The 16,360-nt window shown below is 44.8% G+C and overlaps 1 protein-coding gene across 2 annotated transcripts in view; it reads left to right on the forward strand.

Annotated features, from left to right (window-relative positions):
- Positions 1-6,248, forward strand: part of ITGAE (integrin subunit alpha E) — a gene marked incomplete at its 5' end in the record, with an annotated part of 59,210 nt that extends 52,962 nt beyond the window's left edge. For both annotated transcript variants that reach the window (XM_079955427.1, XM_079955428.1), the window contains 5 exons: positions 1,722-1,766; positions 2,533-2,634; positions 3,782-3,877; positions 4,310-4,420; positions 6,037-6,248. In XM_079955427.1, the coding sequence (XP_079811553.1) occupies positions 1,722-1,766; positions 2,533-2,634; positions 3,782-3,877; positions 4,310-4,420; positions 6,037-6,093 (411 nt within the window). In that variant the 3' untranslated portion in view covers positions 6,094-6,248. The remainder of the gene's footprint in view (positions 1-1,721; positions 1,767-2,532; positions 2,635-3,781; positions 3,878-4,309; positions 4,421-6,036) is intronic.
- Positions 6,249-16,360: the final 10,112 nt, after the last annotated feature.

The following is a 16,360-nucleotide window of genomic DNA, read 5'->3' on the forward strand; positions in this document are numbered from 1 at the left end:
ATCCTGACTAATGTTTCCCCCGTGAATTCCGCCCCCCTCAGGATTGCTTTGCACAGTGTAATTTTTAAATTGCTGCCACGAAAATGAATTCCAAACGCAGCAATATGCAATAGGTGGCGCATTAAGCACATTGTACTTTAATATTTTGTTGGAAGCCGCCTAGAGTGGCTGGGGAAACCCAGCCAGGTGGGCGGGGTATAAATTATTATTATTATTATTATTATTATTATTATTATTATTATTAAGTTAATGCCCTTTGAAATGATACATTAGAAAATTGCTAGTAATTAGAAATAAAATTTCTCATTAGCTGCCTCCCCAGAGCTCACCATAAACTATATGGTTGAGCATTGTATCAGCTGTTTATCACTGTACTGTTCAAATAAACATGTAATTAACCAAGTAATTAAAGCCAGGCTGCCGAGGTCCCTGGTGTACAGTAAGACGAGCACCAGCAGGTGGAACTTTTACCATCTGCTAACTTTATTTCTCCTCTGTACAAACGTATTTAAGTCAATATGTGTTGTTGGTGATTGTTGTGGTTTTTTTGTAATGCTAAATTTATTCTATGTTTGCCAAATTGTTTCTTTTTGTTCTGTTTGACCTCCTTGGTCTGTTTTGTAAACTGCCTTCTCCCCTCCCCCATCCAAATTGATTGTATTTTTGTAAGAGGTGGGTGTTTGTTGTCCCCAATTTATTATTACTGGCAAGAGGTACAGCTAGAATCAGCCCTACACTTGTAAAAGGGACATAAGAATTCTGGACTACAGGGTAGCAATAAAACACTTTTTTAAAATGCTTTTTGGTGGAGAGGGCTTGTGTTCCTATCTATGGGCCCTTTGAGGATTAAGACAAATTCATGGCGGATCAGGCTTTCAGTTGGCCACAGGCTATGATGCCCACCTCCACTGTCAGATTCAGACCAACTATCCCTATGTTCCAGGGGCATCCCTGATTTAGAGTTCTGGTTTCTGATCCCACTTTTCCTTAGGATGTCCCTGTTTTCATTGGAGGGTATGGAGTTACCCGATCCCCAATTTGTCTGAAGGCAATCCTGTATAGGGAAGTTTTTTTTAATGTTAAATGTTTTTATTATGTTTCTATATATGTTGGAAGCTGCGCAGAGTGGCTGGGGCAACCCAGTCAGATGTGTGGGGTATAAATAGTAAAATTATCATCATGGAATGGGGCGTCCCTATTTTCATCGGAGAAATGTTGGAGGGTTTGCAGATTCAGTATGCCTTTCAATACCAGTGTGAAAATAGGATGCTGGCATCAGGCTCTCACTGATGCAGCAACAGGTTCCACCTTAAGTCCTTTAATTTCAGTGGGTCTTCTCTGAGTAGGGTTAACATTGAGTACAAGCCAAGGTTATTATTTTAAAAGAGGCAACAGTATGCGATCAGAAATCTGTACGACTTTAATACTGCACACACTCTATACATATAAAGCACACTCAAACATTGTTTCCCTCAAAGGATTACCCTTCACAGAGTTGCAGCTCTTAACAAACTCCAGTTCCCAGAATTCTTTTAGATAAGGAATGTGTTTAAAGATGTATTGTGTACATGGCCTAAGTGCTATGAGTTGTGTCAAATTAAGTGTTCTGAAATTAGTGCTGAAATTAGACCATGCCCATTCATTTCCGTGTTGCTTACTCTGAGTATGACCAACATTGGACACAACCCTGTTTCATTCATTTTTTTCTCCTCTTTCATCAGAATACCACCGTGTGCAAAACGGACCTTGGACGCACAGACTCGAAGGTAAAAATAGGGCTGTGGAGGAAGGAATCATGTTTGCTGATCATACTCCTGCCCTTTTGCCTCTCAAGAAGGCAGCTTACAAGAAATCCATACGGTACAAAAGTTGGTGGGGTGGGGGGGAGACAGAGAAATTAAACAGGAGTGAAAAAACCAAATAACCAGGAGTTTTAGTTTTTTTCAAAGCCAAATGTAATTAATAGGTGACTTTTTTTACCAACCAAAATCTGTGGGTTACAATCAGAGGCTGCTTCTGTTACCAGGAAAAGGCCCATTGCAAATTGTTGCCAGAGAAATGGTCCCTTTTGATGGCCCAACTCCCCAAGTTCATTACTGGTCAGAGATTAATGAGCTGAGGCAGAAATCCAGTGAAAGCAAAGCTGATTTTTAAATTATCTGTTGCAACAGAGTCCCACTCGCCTTTTGTCAGGAGGTGAAGGACCCAGAACTAAGTGAAAACAACAACTCTTAAAAGTTTGCATTTTGGCATGGAGGACCTCCCCTTCTGCAGGGTCATCTGGGATAAGTGTCAGGGTTACATCACAAACTAGGTGGAGTCAGGCAAACCAGAGTGTCATATTCCTGAGTAATAGCTTGTTTTCACACAGTTCCAGACAGAGTTTACACAAAGTATTGACACTGGAAATAGAGTTTGTGAATCCAGGATTCTCTAAAACAGATCCTTCAGTGAAGGTGGAGTTGCATTGTGCACAATTATTGTCTCTCTTCTGCTCTGTTTTGAAATATAACTGTGCTGTTTCTCTGTCAGGACAGTGAGGGAGTTGGATACCAGCTCGTGAGTTGTTTCATCACATCAGAGAAGGAGGATGTGGTTGTGACGGCAGAGCTCCCTTTAGCCAATTCCTTACAGGTACATGTTGCGGGGAGAGATTCTTTTCCAGGGGCAAAGATCCACCACTGGTTAGATCAGGGGTGAGGAATGTCTGGCCATCGGGCCAAACTTGGCCTGACAGAGGTTCAGAATGGACCGGTGAGGCTGTTTCCCCCTAAACCCCACAGCCAGCATCATATGTGATGTCAGGCATGACTGGGAGCCTCAAAGTGCACTCCTGGTTGTGCTTTGGCAAGAGAAAACAGGCTTTGGCGGTTCAGCCCAAAGCCTGCTAGATCGACTGCATGAGTTCTCTGCAGGGAGAGCAATTGTGAAGCCTGGGGAAAAAACTGGTGAGTGCTTTGACATCCTCAGGTGCTTTGATGTCCCGACTTTGGGATTTCAAAGTGCCCAGTCCCTTGATGTTATTGTGGCGTCAGGTGATCAACAGGTAGGTGACCCTGTCCTCCTTACAAATTTGACCCAAGAGGCTAGAATATGGTCCGCGTAGCCTTAATAGTCCCCTCTCTGCACCATGGAGAAACTTTGAAATTTAGAAAGCTGCTTTGTGTTGAATCAGATCCTTGATCTATCTTTGTCTACACCAGATGTGGGAACTTCTGACCCCTGAACTGCTGCAGCTCCATTCATCTCAGGCCATTGGCCATGCTTTCTGGGGCTTGAATCCCAGCTTGGGAGAAAGTCAGGATATAAATGCAGTAAATATGTAAAGAAACGGCAGAAGGGCTAAAGGTTCCCCACGCCTGGCTGATACTGACTTTCCTCATTTAACTATTGGAATTATTATTATTATTATTATTATTATTATTATTATTATTATTTATTTGTACCCCACCCATCTGGCTGGGTTTCCCCAGCCACTCTTGGTGGCTTCCAACAAAGATTAAAAACACATTAAAATGTCACACATTAAAAACTTCCCTGATGTCTTCTAAATGTCAGGTAGTTGTTTATCTCTTTGACATCTGATGGGAGGACGTTCCACAGGGTGGGTGCCACCACCGAGAAGGCCCTCTGCCTGGTTCCCTGTAACCTCACTTCTCGCAGGGAGGGAACTGCCAGAAGGCCCTCGGCGCTGGACCTCAGTGTCCGGGCAGAACGATGGGGGAAATTCCAGTTGGGTGTTGTAAACATTGCTGTTGCTTCTTCCGCTCCTTCCTTTTAGGTCTTAGAAAACAGGACTGACTTGCTGGTTCGAGGGGAAATTGTTTTCGACAGGAACCTTTACGTGGGCCTGAATGCGGAAAATTACAAAACAGAGGTAACTAGTGGGAGGAAAGGCACTTCAGGCCCTTTTCCACAGGGAAGAATGAAAGGAGAACCAAAAGTGAGAAATGGGGCTTTTCTCAGTCCTTAGCACAGCAGAACCAGCCCTATCATTGGGCCCTGGGGAGCAGCTTCCCTCTGCGACTGGTTGTGGGGGGTCACGAAAGAGCAGCAAATGTTTAAAAGCATGATTTATTATCTTGTGGTTGGATTTTCACTGTGTTTTTCTACACCTACATACACACACAGGCAGCTGTGAATGTGCAGTCCACTCACTTTTATGAGGGAGCGGAAACATTTAACATTTAAACATTTAACATTTAACATTTAAGGTTGTAGCAGAGCACTGAATGCCTCAAGGTCTTAGGATTACTTCCCCTGCAAAATACATCCACTTCCCTTGTTTCTGTTTTGCCCCTTGTCGTAGATCAAGGTGATCTTGCTGAAGGAGAAAGTCTTTGATTTCCTTCCCTTCCTCATCGGCAGCTCTGTGGGCGGCTTGGCGCTGCTGCTGCTAATTACCGCCGTTCTTTATAAGGTTAGTATTCCTTCCACGGAGCCGTGTTTTAAAAATAGGCTAGATCAAGTCAGATCCGATATTTACTGTCACGGTCGATGAGCAGCGTTGAAGAAGCAAAGTAACAAGCACGTCGGATGCATTATCCAAATGACTACAGCGGGATAAAATAATAAGAGCAGCACAGAGTGAAATAAAATGGGCACCAACATTTCAGACTCTTGTAGTCATGTCATGAGCTCCGAAGACGAAAAAGGTACATCATGTCTGGGGTCAGTTCCTGGCGGGTTTTGCTTGCTGCAGCACAGCGTTTGGCCACACTGAGAGCAATAGAGGCATTTTAATCGCAGGGGAGTAAAAGGACATAAAATGCATTGGTTGCCCTGGCAGATTTAATTAAAGGGGTTCAGTAAAGATTTTGCACAGATCTCAAGTCAAGGAGCAATACAGAAGGACTTGGGTCACTGAATCGACCTCTCCCAGAGGCGCTGGGGCGCTTGTGCTCGTGACAGGGGGTGGTCCAGATTGTTTTAGGATGTTGTCAGTGGGAAGATGCTGATATCTGAGTTGCTGCTACCAGGAGTGACTTTAATAATAATAATAATAATAATAATAATAATAATAATAATATATTTATACCCCGCCCTTCTGGCTGATTTTGCCCAGCCACTCTGGGCGGCTTCCAATCAAGTGTTAAAAGCAACACAGCATCAAGTATTAAAAACTTCCCTAAACAGGGCTGCCTTCAAATGTCTTTTAAAGAGAAGATAGCTGCTTATTTCCTTCACATCTGAAGGGAGGGTGTTCCACAGGGCAGGCGCCACTACCGAGAAGGCCCTCTGCCTGGTTCCCTGTAGCTTCACTTCTCGCAGCGAGGGAACCGCCACAAGGCCCTCGGCGCTGGATTTCAGTGTCCGGGCTGGACAATGGGGGTGGAGACGCTCCTTCAGGTATACAGGAGCAAGCATCAAGGGGGTTTGGTACAGACCACCGCAGAAGGGTTTTATACCTGGGAAGGGCTATAGGTCAGTGTTAGAGCACCTGCTTGGCATGCAGAAGGTCTCTGGTTCAACCAGCATCTCCAGGCAGGACTGGGTAAGACATTGGCCTAAAACATTGGAGGGTCACTGCCAATCAGCAGGGAGACAACATGGTACCCTCCAGATGTTGTGGGATTCTAACTCCCAGCAGCGCCACGGTCAGGGATGCTGGGAGTTGTAGTTCAGGAGCATCTGAAGAGCACCATGTTGGCTATCGCTGGTCTAGAGAACTTTGAGCTGGGTGGGTCAGTGCCCTGACTCTGTATAAAGCCCTTTCCCATGTATATACAGGGATGAGGAGCCTGTGGCTCTGGACTCCGACTCCCATCATCCCATGACCATCAGCCCTGCTACCTGGTGCTGATGGGAGTTGGAGTCTCACAACCTCCTGAGAGCCACAGTTTCCCCTTCCCCCATCCATGGGATTTTGTATTAGAACTCTCCCATCACGTGCTTTTACAAACATGAAAGGCGCATATTACTATTCTCCGCCTTTAAAATTGAAACTACTACTGTTGTTGTTGCTTTAAAAAAATATGGAACACATTAGCAGGATTCCCCATGGCTTATTTCTGCTCTCTTTTCACCCCCTTCCAGTGTGGTTTTTTCAAAAGAAAGTACAAAAATAGGATTGCAGAGCAGTGCGATTCCTGAGAACGAAGTGGAGAGAGATTCTGGAATGGGACGATGGGTAACCTTCCTCAGACGCGCGAGGCACAGTCAGATTGGAACTCATCTTCTTTTTATTAATGTATTCCTTGCTGTAGGCTGAAAATAAACCTTTTGCCCTAGTCTTGGGTTCCTGAAAACCACTGTTATGGATTTCAGTGCACCTTTTTTCCCCCAGGGGGTACTCAAGGGCACACAGTACCGGCACCTCTCTTTTTGTTGTTAAAAAGTGTGGCACTCACTGTAACAACTTCATGGTGAGTACCAGCACCTATTTTTCTAGAAAAAAAACCACTGACAGATTTTATTTCGGAGCCTCATGGGCCTTTGTGTGGATTTTTTGAGGCAACCTCGTACTCCACATGGCTTAGTTCACAGCCAGCTTGAGATTGTGAATGTGGTTTTTTTCACCCATTCTCTCACTCCTGCCATCATCTCCCATTTTCCATCTTAAGACCGTGACCCGTGGGTTCGCCATCAGCCGATGCTTTTCCTTCCTCAAACCTCCCTCTCCCCACACTCTGTTTTACCAACCCGCCAAAGACTCCTGGGGAACACGAGAGCTTTCGTACTATTTTTGTGGCATTTCTCGTCAGCCTAATAAAAGTATTGCCCTAATATTGTGTTTGTTTTTGGATTTTCCCAGTCTTTGATTCCATATAAAAGGTAAAGGACCCCTGACAGTTAAGTCCAGTCGCAAACGACTCTGGGATTGTGGCGCTCACCTCGCTTTATAGGCCAAGGGAGCTGACGTTTGTCCGCAGACAGTTTTTCTGGGTCATGTGGCCAGCATGACTGAGCCGCTTCTGGCGAACCAGAGCAGTGCACGGAAATGCCGTTTACCTTCCTGCTGGAGCGGTACTTATTTATCTACTTGCACTTTGACGTGCTTTCGAACTGCTAGGTTGGCAGAAGCTGGGACCGAGCAATGGGAACTCACCCCGTCGCGGCGATTCAAACCGCCGACCTTCTGATTGGCAAGCCCTAGGCTCAGTGGCTTACATCACAGGGCCACCCACGTCCCATTGATTCCATATAAAGAAGAACAATTGTTTATTTAAAAGACTGGAGCGAATTTAACTTTGCAGTGGCCCAGAACTCTTCATAGTGGTTGCAGGGCAGCTGCCTACAATTGGCTTTCTCCCCAGCAGCTGCTAATTCAGTGGTAGACTGCTCCTGAACTTGGAGGGTCCTTGTAGTCACCAAGACTAGTAGCCATTCGTGGAGCTTCCACCCTCCGCAAAGCACCTGAGCCCCTTTTAAAACTTTCCAAGCTGGTGCTGACATCATCAGTTCTTCAGGGTAGAAAATTATCTATGTTTATTAGAAGTGGCTTGAAAAATTATTTCTTTTCCTGGACTTCTCTCTGCCTTCTGCCAGTCTGTTTCATTGGCTAACCCTGAATATGAAACTTGAGTATTGTGAGATTTAGAAAAGATGTCTATCTTCTTTCTTTGTGACATATTTAATATTACAAACGTCATTCCTCCCACCACATCCCATCCCAACACAGTCATTTAAGCTTCAATTCAACACTTATCAGGGAGTAATTTCTATTGAATTCAATGAGGCTTGCTTTTGAGAAGAAAAGTATAGAATTTCATTGTTTTGTATGGGGTTTTCTTTCTCCCCAACCCCTCCAAACTTTCTCCTTTCTTCATAAGGGAGGTGTTCCACCTCTTTGATAATTTTGGTTGTACTTTTCTGAGCATTGTGTTTCTTCAGAAGAAGAAGAACTAGGTGGACTTGGCAAGATTGATGGTCCTATGTTTCTGTCTCTTTCATCTGCACATTGCTTTTTTTAAAAAAAAAAAAAATCTTCATTGTGTTCCCCATGTCTATTTGACCCATCTGGCAGTGTTTCCAGTTTGTTATGGCTTGCTGGCATTCATCTATTTGGCACCGAGGGCCTGACTGCAGGAGCCATCCAACTTTAGAGAGAAACCCTCCATAAATTTTTTTTTAATGAATATTTATTAGCATTTTCAATAACAACACAAAAACAAAAATAAACAAAAAATGACAAAAATACAAAAATACAAAACTTAAAAACAATTAAAAACACATAAAATTTCAATTGCTTATTTTCTTTTAACTTGCTTCTCAGACCTCCTCGCACCTGCCCTTCTTGTATTCCAATTCTAAACCCTCCATAAATTTTAAATGATACCATTATCCTTTCGCACAGTAGGTCTAGGGGATGTGGCCTTGTCTCGTACGCAAGACGTAACCTGACATTTTTTCAGCAATTGCTCTTTCTCTCATCAGACCTCCTTGTCATTTAGTCACAGCCTGGGGAATCCTTCACATGACTCTCTGCGGGGCTTATGTAGGCAAAACAATCCTGCAATTCAAAGACACTTTGGGAATATTTAAACAGATGGCTCTTTCTTCAGGGGATGGTTTGATGCAGAAAATCAGAATGTCTGCTTAACGAAAGGTTTGCTGCACTGACAACCCCTAAACTTGCACCTGACACCTTCATTGTATAGCTTTTGCCTTATGCAGAAGACATACCTCTTTACACTGGCCTTTTGACACTAGATATAGATAGATAGAAGGGACGCGGGTGGTGCTGTGGGTTAAACCACAGAACCTAGGACTTGCCGATCAGAAGGTCGGCGGTTCGAATCCCCGTGACGGGGTGAGCTCCCGTTGCTCGGTCCCTGCTCCTGCCAACCTAGCAGTTTGAAAGCACATCAAAGTGCAAGTAGATAAATAGGTACTGCTCTGGTGGGAAGGTAAACGGCATTTCCGTGCGCTGCTCTGGTTCGCCAGAAGCGGCTTAGTCATGCTGGCCACATGACCCGGAAACTGTACGCTGGCTCCCTTGGCCAATAAAGCGAGATGAGCGCCACAACCCCAGAGTCGGTCACAACTGGTCAGGGGTCCCTTTACCTTATAGATAGATAGATAGATAGATAGATAGATAGATGATAGATAAGGTAGATAGGTAGGTAGATAATAGTCTAATGTAAGAAATCTAAATCTCCATTATCCTTTACTTTTTGCTCTGTTGGCTGGAGCTGATAGAAATCAATCCAACATCATTTATTTGGCCTGGATGGCCACAGGTTCTCCATCACTGAATTAAATTAAATTAATAAATTAATCTCTTGTGCTTATAAGAGGTTGGAACAGGTGTGGGGGAACCTTTGGGCCTCCCGCTGTTGCTGAACCACAACTCCCATAGTCCCAGGCCTTAGGCTTGCCGATCAGAAGCTGGGGATGATGGGAGTTGTGGTTCCGCAACGGCTGGAGGGCCAAAGTTCCCCCCCAGTTAGAAGGATGCTGTTAACAGGCACACAAGCCACACACAAGGTTCTCTCTTCCAGCCAAGCCCCTTAGCTACTGTGGATCTGTCCTATTTCAGGCAGGAGACCCTGTCAAAACAAAGCAGATGAACATAAGGAATGCATATATATTTGAGCCAGACATACGTGCTGTGTATATATTTATTTGCAGTCTGATCATCCCTGGCAAGTCGGGGCGGCATAAAACTGACCGTCCTTTGGCAGCTGGCCCAGCAAAAGAAGGAGATTTGTAGGAGCACATTTGAGAAATGGGAGTCGGGCCAGACTGCTGGTCCAGCATATTCCTTCCTGGATCATTAATCCAGAGTGTCCCGTTCTGCTCTGTTAAATCCCTAAGTGGCAACCGTGAGCCACTCGCAAGGAAGATCTATGCATCACCGAGGGAGCCTCTGCACTGCTTGTCTTGTAAGTCCTGTGGGATGGGCGCATGTCATTGTGTTGCTCGTCTGCAGAGGGCAAAGCCTTTAAAAATAACCAAAAAGTCTCCTGTGAACTTCCGACACAAGCTGCCTGCCTGTGCCAGCCAATCTCCGTTCCCTGCCTTTTCTCAGTAGGCAAAACTGCAGCAGGACGTCTGAAGTTGGGGACATATCTCAGTGGGCGAAGCCTCTGCTTTAAGGTACCAGGTTCAAATCTCCAGTAAGATAGATAATTTATTACGGTCAAAGACCAGCTCGCATAACATAACACAATAAAAACAGCGTTCATAAAGATAAAATATACAATCGGAGCAGATTGCAGCAATAGCTCATGAGTTAAAATTGAGATATATACATACATCCATACAGCTGAGATTTGGGCTACCTTCAGCATTTCCCTAGTAAGCTATTTTATTCTAGAGGATGATCTGTGCCTACAAATCTTGGCACATAATAATAATAATAATAATAATAATAATAATAATATTTTATTTATATCCCGCCCTCCCCAGCCAAAGCCGGGCTCAGAGCGGCTAACAACAGTAAAATAATACAGTATTCCAAAATCAATTCATTATAAAATCAGTTCAAATCAGGTCGTCTTGTGATCTTTGCCTGAGAGGAGAGAATTAAGTTTAGACTTGTCTGAAAGATCAGCAAGCAAAGGATCCATGGTGTCTCTATGAATCTCCAGTAAAAAGAAAATGGAGGAACCTCAGAGTTGGGAGCCAAATGTGGTCCTCTGGTTCTCTTGATATGGCCCTCAAAACTTTCTCCAAGCCACACCTCCTCTTTCCAGGCCACACCCCTTGTAGCCTTATGAGGCTTTGCCCTCGGGTGGGAAAAATATTGCGCCTGGGAAAGGGAAGTGGGAGTCAACAGACACTCAAGGAATAGTTTCGGAGAAAAGGCTTTTATTTCTACCATCCATGAACTGGTAGAAGGAGCAAGTGTGATAGTTCACAAAAGCATGCACGAAATTCACAGTCATGTGCACAAGCATATATACCCCTTTCCAGTTCCCTCCTCCTTTCTCCTCCTTCCAGAGTCCTGCCCCATGAGTTCCTCTGAGCATGAACAGAAAGCTGTCTTGGGACTATTGGGGTTTCAGAGTGTTCAGATATGTTTCAATCTCTTGTTCTGGCATGGTTCCCGGACAGAAAGTAATTTTCATTGTGGTTCTTTAGCAAGGCCAGAAGGCATCAGAAAGGCCTGAGAAACAATGGACTGTGTTCCCTACCTTTGTTGCAATCTTTTTAGTTACAGCAAGCGGAATGTTTCTGATGCTTAGCCAATGCCTTTTAGCTGCTGAGAAAAATGATTTTGAAAAGCTCTGAGAAGCTTTGAGCCTGCTTTGGTGGGGGGTGACTTCGGGCCGAGGTGAGGTCACCTGTCCTCACCCTCCTTCACCCTCACTCAACTAAGCTCTTTGCCCCCCCCCCCAATGTTTTTTGTCTGGATGGAGAATGTGCCCCGATCTCTGACAATGCACCTGATTAACTCCGCCGCCGGTGATGCTTGAGAAAAGAGATGGCAGGCCAACCGTGGCCTCTCCACGGGCAGCAGACACACAAATCAAGGTGAAAAATGACCTTCTCGCCGTCAGCAAAAACATCATTTCAGGGGAGTGCAGAAAAAGCGAGGGGAGAGAGACACTGGAAGTTTTCCTCCACACAATTTTGGTTTCTACACTGTGGTTTTGTAGTCAATGTCAGAGAGTGGGCGCTGGGGTTTTGAGGTGGTGAGAATAATATCTAAGGCCACGTTCAGCTGTGATGCCACTTTAAGCCGTCATGGCTTCCCCCCTAAGAATCCTGGGAGTTGAGAGCGGTTAGGAGACCTCTACAAGTCCCCTCCCAGAGCTACAATTCCCAGAGTTCCCTGTGAAGAGGGATTGATTGTTAAACTACGGTGGGAATTGTAGCTCTATGCGGGAAATAATATTTTCAGCACCCTTAACAAAAGCACAGTTCCCAGAAAATCCATGACTGTTTAAAGTGGGACCAGAATGCCCTAAATGCATGGTATGAATGTGGCCTTAAACAGGGATGGAGAACATAGTGCCCCCATCTCTGACCAAAAAGAAGGCATTGGAGGGGAATAATGCAGTTTTTGAAGGTCAACAGCTATTAGGTCTGTACCAAAACACTGCGGCATTACATTCTGAGCCTTGATTTTGGGACCAGCTGGTCTCGAACTCAGAACTCTTTACCGTGTCTGCATCCCCACTAGCCATTTAAAGCTCACTTCTGGGAAGGATCCTGGGAATTGTCGTTTGTTAAGGATGCTAGGAACTGTAGTGCTGCACCAGGTAAACTACAGTTCCCATGCTTCTTTGGGAGGGTGTGTGCTTTAAATAGAAGGTGGGTGCAAGCGTCCGGCATCAATTCAGTGGCTGAATGGGCCGTGATGGAACGCCCTTCCGCTTCATCATCATTGTTAAGCGATGGCCTGTGGTTGGTGTTTTTTAAAACATACAAATGAGGACCCCTGCTGCAGGGGAACAGTGGCAACCATGGGCCTGTCTGAGGATGAGCCTTTATAAATGCATCTCATGTTCATATTTTAAATGCGCTTTAAACTCTGGGGGGAAGCCGGCAGAGGGTGCCATCTGGCTAGCATTTGTGATGTCCACAACCCTGAAATAACAACAACAACAACAACAACAACAACAACAACAACAACAACAACAACAACTTATTATTTATACCCCAGCCACTCTGAGCGGCTTCCAACAAAATATTAAAATACAGTAATGCATCAAACATTAAAAGCTTCCCTAAACAGGGCTGCCTTCAGATGTCTTCTAAAAGTGTGGTAGTTGTTCTTCTCTTTGACATCTGATGGGAGGGCGTTCCACAGGGCGGGCGCCACTACCGAGAAGGCCCTCTGCCTGGTTCCCTGAACTTGGCTTCTCGCAGTGAGGGAACCGCCAGAAGGCCCTCGGAGCTGGACCTCAGTGTCCGGGCTGAACGATGGGGGTGGAGACGCTCCTTCAGGTATACTGGACCGAGGCCGTCTTTCCGCAGTCTTTCCACAGCAATCCTTAGCGTAACGTTTTTCAATTGTGCGTATTGGTCTGCGCCTGTGACATCCCAAACACACACACACACACACACAAGAAGGGCCCTGCTAGCCTTTTCACAGCCATTCTGGACTCCTGTTTATTTCCAATGCCTCTGACAGATGGCATCGTTAACTAAAGGAGTTGGGGAGAACTTATAAACACAGAACAAAACAAGCTGTCAAGATGTAATGGATTAAACCTCTGGCACACCTCCAGGGAAAAGCAACTTAAGATGGAGTAAATAACAAACAACAAGAGGTGGGAGGCTGGGAAACGTGAAATCAATAAGTGTCGACTATTGAAATATCGTAGTAAAATGCATCTCTGAGCAAAGATGGGTATAACATTTCTTAGAGCAGTGGGAGCCCCCTAACTGGTATTGGGGGGCCCGCAATGAAAAAGTTGCACGATGCAGTTCACAGTTCCAGCCGGCTACCCACTCCTGCCCCTTTTCATGATACTCCATTGTCTTCCCCTTCCCACCTGGCTTATGTATTTATTTATTATTCTGCAAACCGGGGTATGTGGGCAGGTGTTCCCTAAACCTGCTGGCCCTGTCCTGTATGTGGATAATGCCATTACATACAGCCTGAAGATTGACAGTGGTATCTTGGTTTTAGAACAACTTAGTTTATGAACAACTTGGATTAAGAACGCTGCAAACCCAGAAGTAGGTGTTTTGGTTTCTGAACTTTGCCTTGGAAGCAGAACACGTTCATCTTCCAGTTGAGTGTGTTCCATTTGTAAATTGAGTCCCTCGCTGTTAATCAGAGGCTTCCTGTTGAGTCTGTCGGCTGTTGAGTCCAAGTAGCCACGCAACACAAAGGTGATATTTGGAGCTTTTGCTATTTTTTGCATTTTTCTTTGTGTGGCTTTTTCATTTTTTTTTTTACTGTGAAAGGTCTTCCTCTGCCCTGGCTGCAACAAAACCATCATTTGTTTTACGGGACTGACTTGTGACTGTTGTTTATGTACTGAAGTTCTCACCCTGGGCCAGCAGGGGGATACTGTAGATAGTTTTCACTCAGGTCCATATATGCAAATAAAGGATTGAAAGTGACATTCAGTGATTGGATAGTTATAGAAAATGGTTACTGTTGTGTTCTAGTGGAGCTCTAATATAAGCAGGCTGGCTGAACCCTTCAGTTCAGTTCTGTTCTGGCCTGTGAATAAACAAGAGCTGTTTGAAGAATCGCTGTGTCATCTGATATGTTCACCCACAACTTAACAACTGTGACTTGTAACTTCATTTTTGTGACTTGTTTTGTGACTGTGTGGAACCCAGTTCAGCTACTGATTGATTGATTGATTGATTGATTGATTGATTGTGTGACTGCAGAAATGGATGAAAGCACCCCCCCATCCAAACAATGACTATAATCAGTGCATGTAAGAAAAAAATATAATTTTAATTTTTATCATCTACAATACTATCTTATTTATTTTATAGTACAGTACATTGATATTACTTTCAATTTATGGACCAGTGGTCTCGTTAGATAGTAAAATGCATATTAAATGGCTGTTTTAGGGGTTGTTTATAAAAGTCTGGAATGGATTAATCCGTTTTGCATTGCTTTCTATGGGAAAGCACACCTTGGTTTTAGAACGCTTTGGTTTTGGAACAGACTTCTGGAATGGTTCAAGTCTGGGAACCAAGGTACCACTGTACAAGGCTTAAGTTGGGTTGTGCATCCATAAGCCCTCTGGGAAGAGCGCAGAGAGAAGGAATGCCATGGTGCATCTGCAGCAGCAACACAACCGGCCGCCTTCCCCTGCCCCAGCTGCAACAAATCATGTCTCTCCTGTATCGGTCTCTACAGCCACAGCAGTTGCTGCGACTCTCCAACGAATTGATTTCACCTTCCCAATACAGATGGATGCCAACCAACACCACTTTGTGTTGTTTTTCTTAAAAATATAAAGCAGTGTAGAAATAATAATTATGATTATGATTATTACAGGGAATGGTGTACATTTTCTCTCTCTCTACGTTTCCGAGCACAATTCAAAGTGTTGGTACTGACTTTTAAAGCCCTAAACGGCCTCAGTCCAGTATATCTGAAGGAGCATCTCCACCCCCATTGTTCTACCAGGATACTGAGGTCCAGCGCCGAGGGCCTTCTGGCGGTTCCCTCACTGCGAGAAGCCAAGTTACAGGGAACCAGGCAGAGGGCCTTCTTGGTGGTGGCACCTGCCCCGTGGAACGTCCTTCCACCAGATGTCAAAGAGAACAACAACTACCAGACTTTTAGAAGACATCTGAAGGCAGCCCTGTTCAGGGAAGCTTTTAATGTTTGATGCATTACTGTATTTTAATATTTTGTTGGAAGCCATCCAGAGTGGCCAGGGAAGCCCAGCCAGATGGGCGGAGTATAAATATATTATTATTATTATTATTATTATTATTATTATTATTATTATTATTATTATCTCTAGGGGGGCTGATAGGTGGGGGGAGAATAAACCGGTCCTGCCAAGCTTCCGGACAGTTCATCTGAGCCATTGAAAAGACTGCTGCGGAAGGCGCCTATTGGCTAGTGCCAGTATGTCCCCAACACTCCATGTTGAGACAGTAGAGGGGAATAGCTGGGAGGTGGGTGGGCAAGGAGCAGCCCCTGGTGCCACCTAAGAAGGTTGCCTGTCTTTGCCTAATGGTGGAAGTTAAGTTGTGGGCTGACATAGCAGACAACACAGCGATTTCTCCAAAGCAGCTCTTTATTTTGTAAGCTGGAATAGAACTGACTAGCAAACAGCTCAGCCGGCCTGCTTTTATAGGCAGCCGGCTGTCAACATTGTAGCAACAACAACCCAGAGTTTCCCGCCTAAAATAACCGACGTGAACCTGAGTGAAAACTATCTACAGACCTGAGTGAAAACTATCTACAGTATCCCCCTGCTGGCCCAGGGTGAAACTTCACTACAGTGGAGCCGGGGCCTAAGGAGCAGAAGTCTTGGAGAACTGCCTAAACCGCTCTGCGAAAGAAGACCAAGAATAAACTATTTGAAAGGCGAGTCAGATAAATCCAGCTGAAGAAGAAGAAGGCAATCCATTCTCCATCTCATAAGTCACACTCTTGAAGTGAACTGGAAATTGAAAAACAGGATAGATAGACAGATGCTTCCGATGCTCAGTGGCGGCTGGACCATTGGCATCCCATTATTTTCTTCAAATCTATAAATCAGCCAAATGGGTGACACCTCACCGTTTTGTACACAAGGAAGGCCTCGTTCCAAGCAGCGAACAGCAGAGCCAGGGTGTTGAACAATGCTGAAAGGGTCCCGTTTTCATTATGATGAGGCTGTTATCTTTCCTCGCCACTGTTTCCAGTAAATCACTTCCCTGGCGGACATAAGGGCAATGTCAACATTGCTATATATGTTTTTTGCAATGCTGTGCCGTCTCGGCTCAGCCGCCTCGACTGGAGACTCTGAGCTGTTGCCTTCAAAAT

Source organism: Podarcis cretensis, assembly GCF_951804945.1.
Source record: "Podarcis cretensis genome assembly, chromosome: 15".
NCBI classification, from domain to species: domain Eukaryota; kingdom Metazoa; phylum Chordata; class Lepidosauria; order Squamata; family Lacertidae; genus Podarcis; species Podarcis cretensis.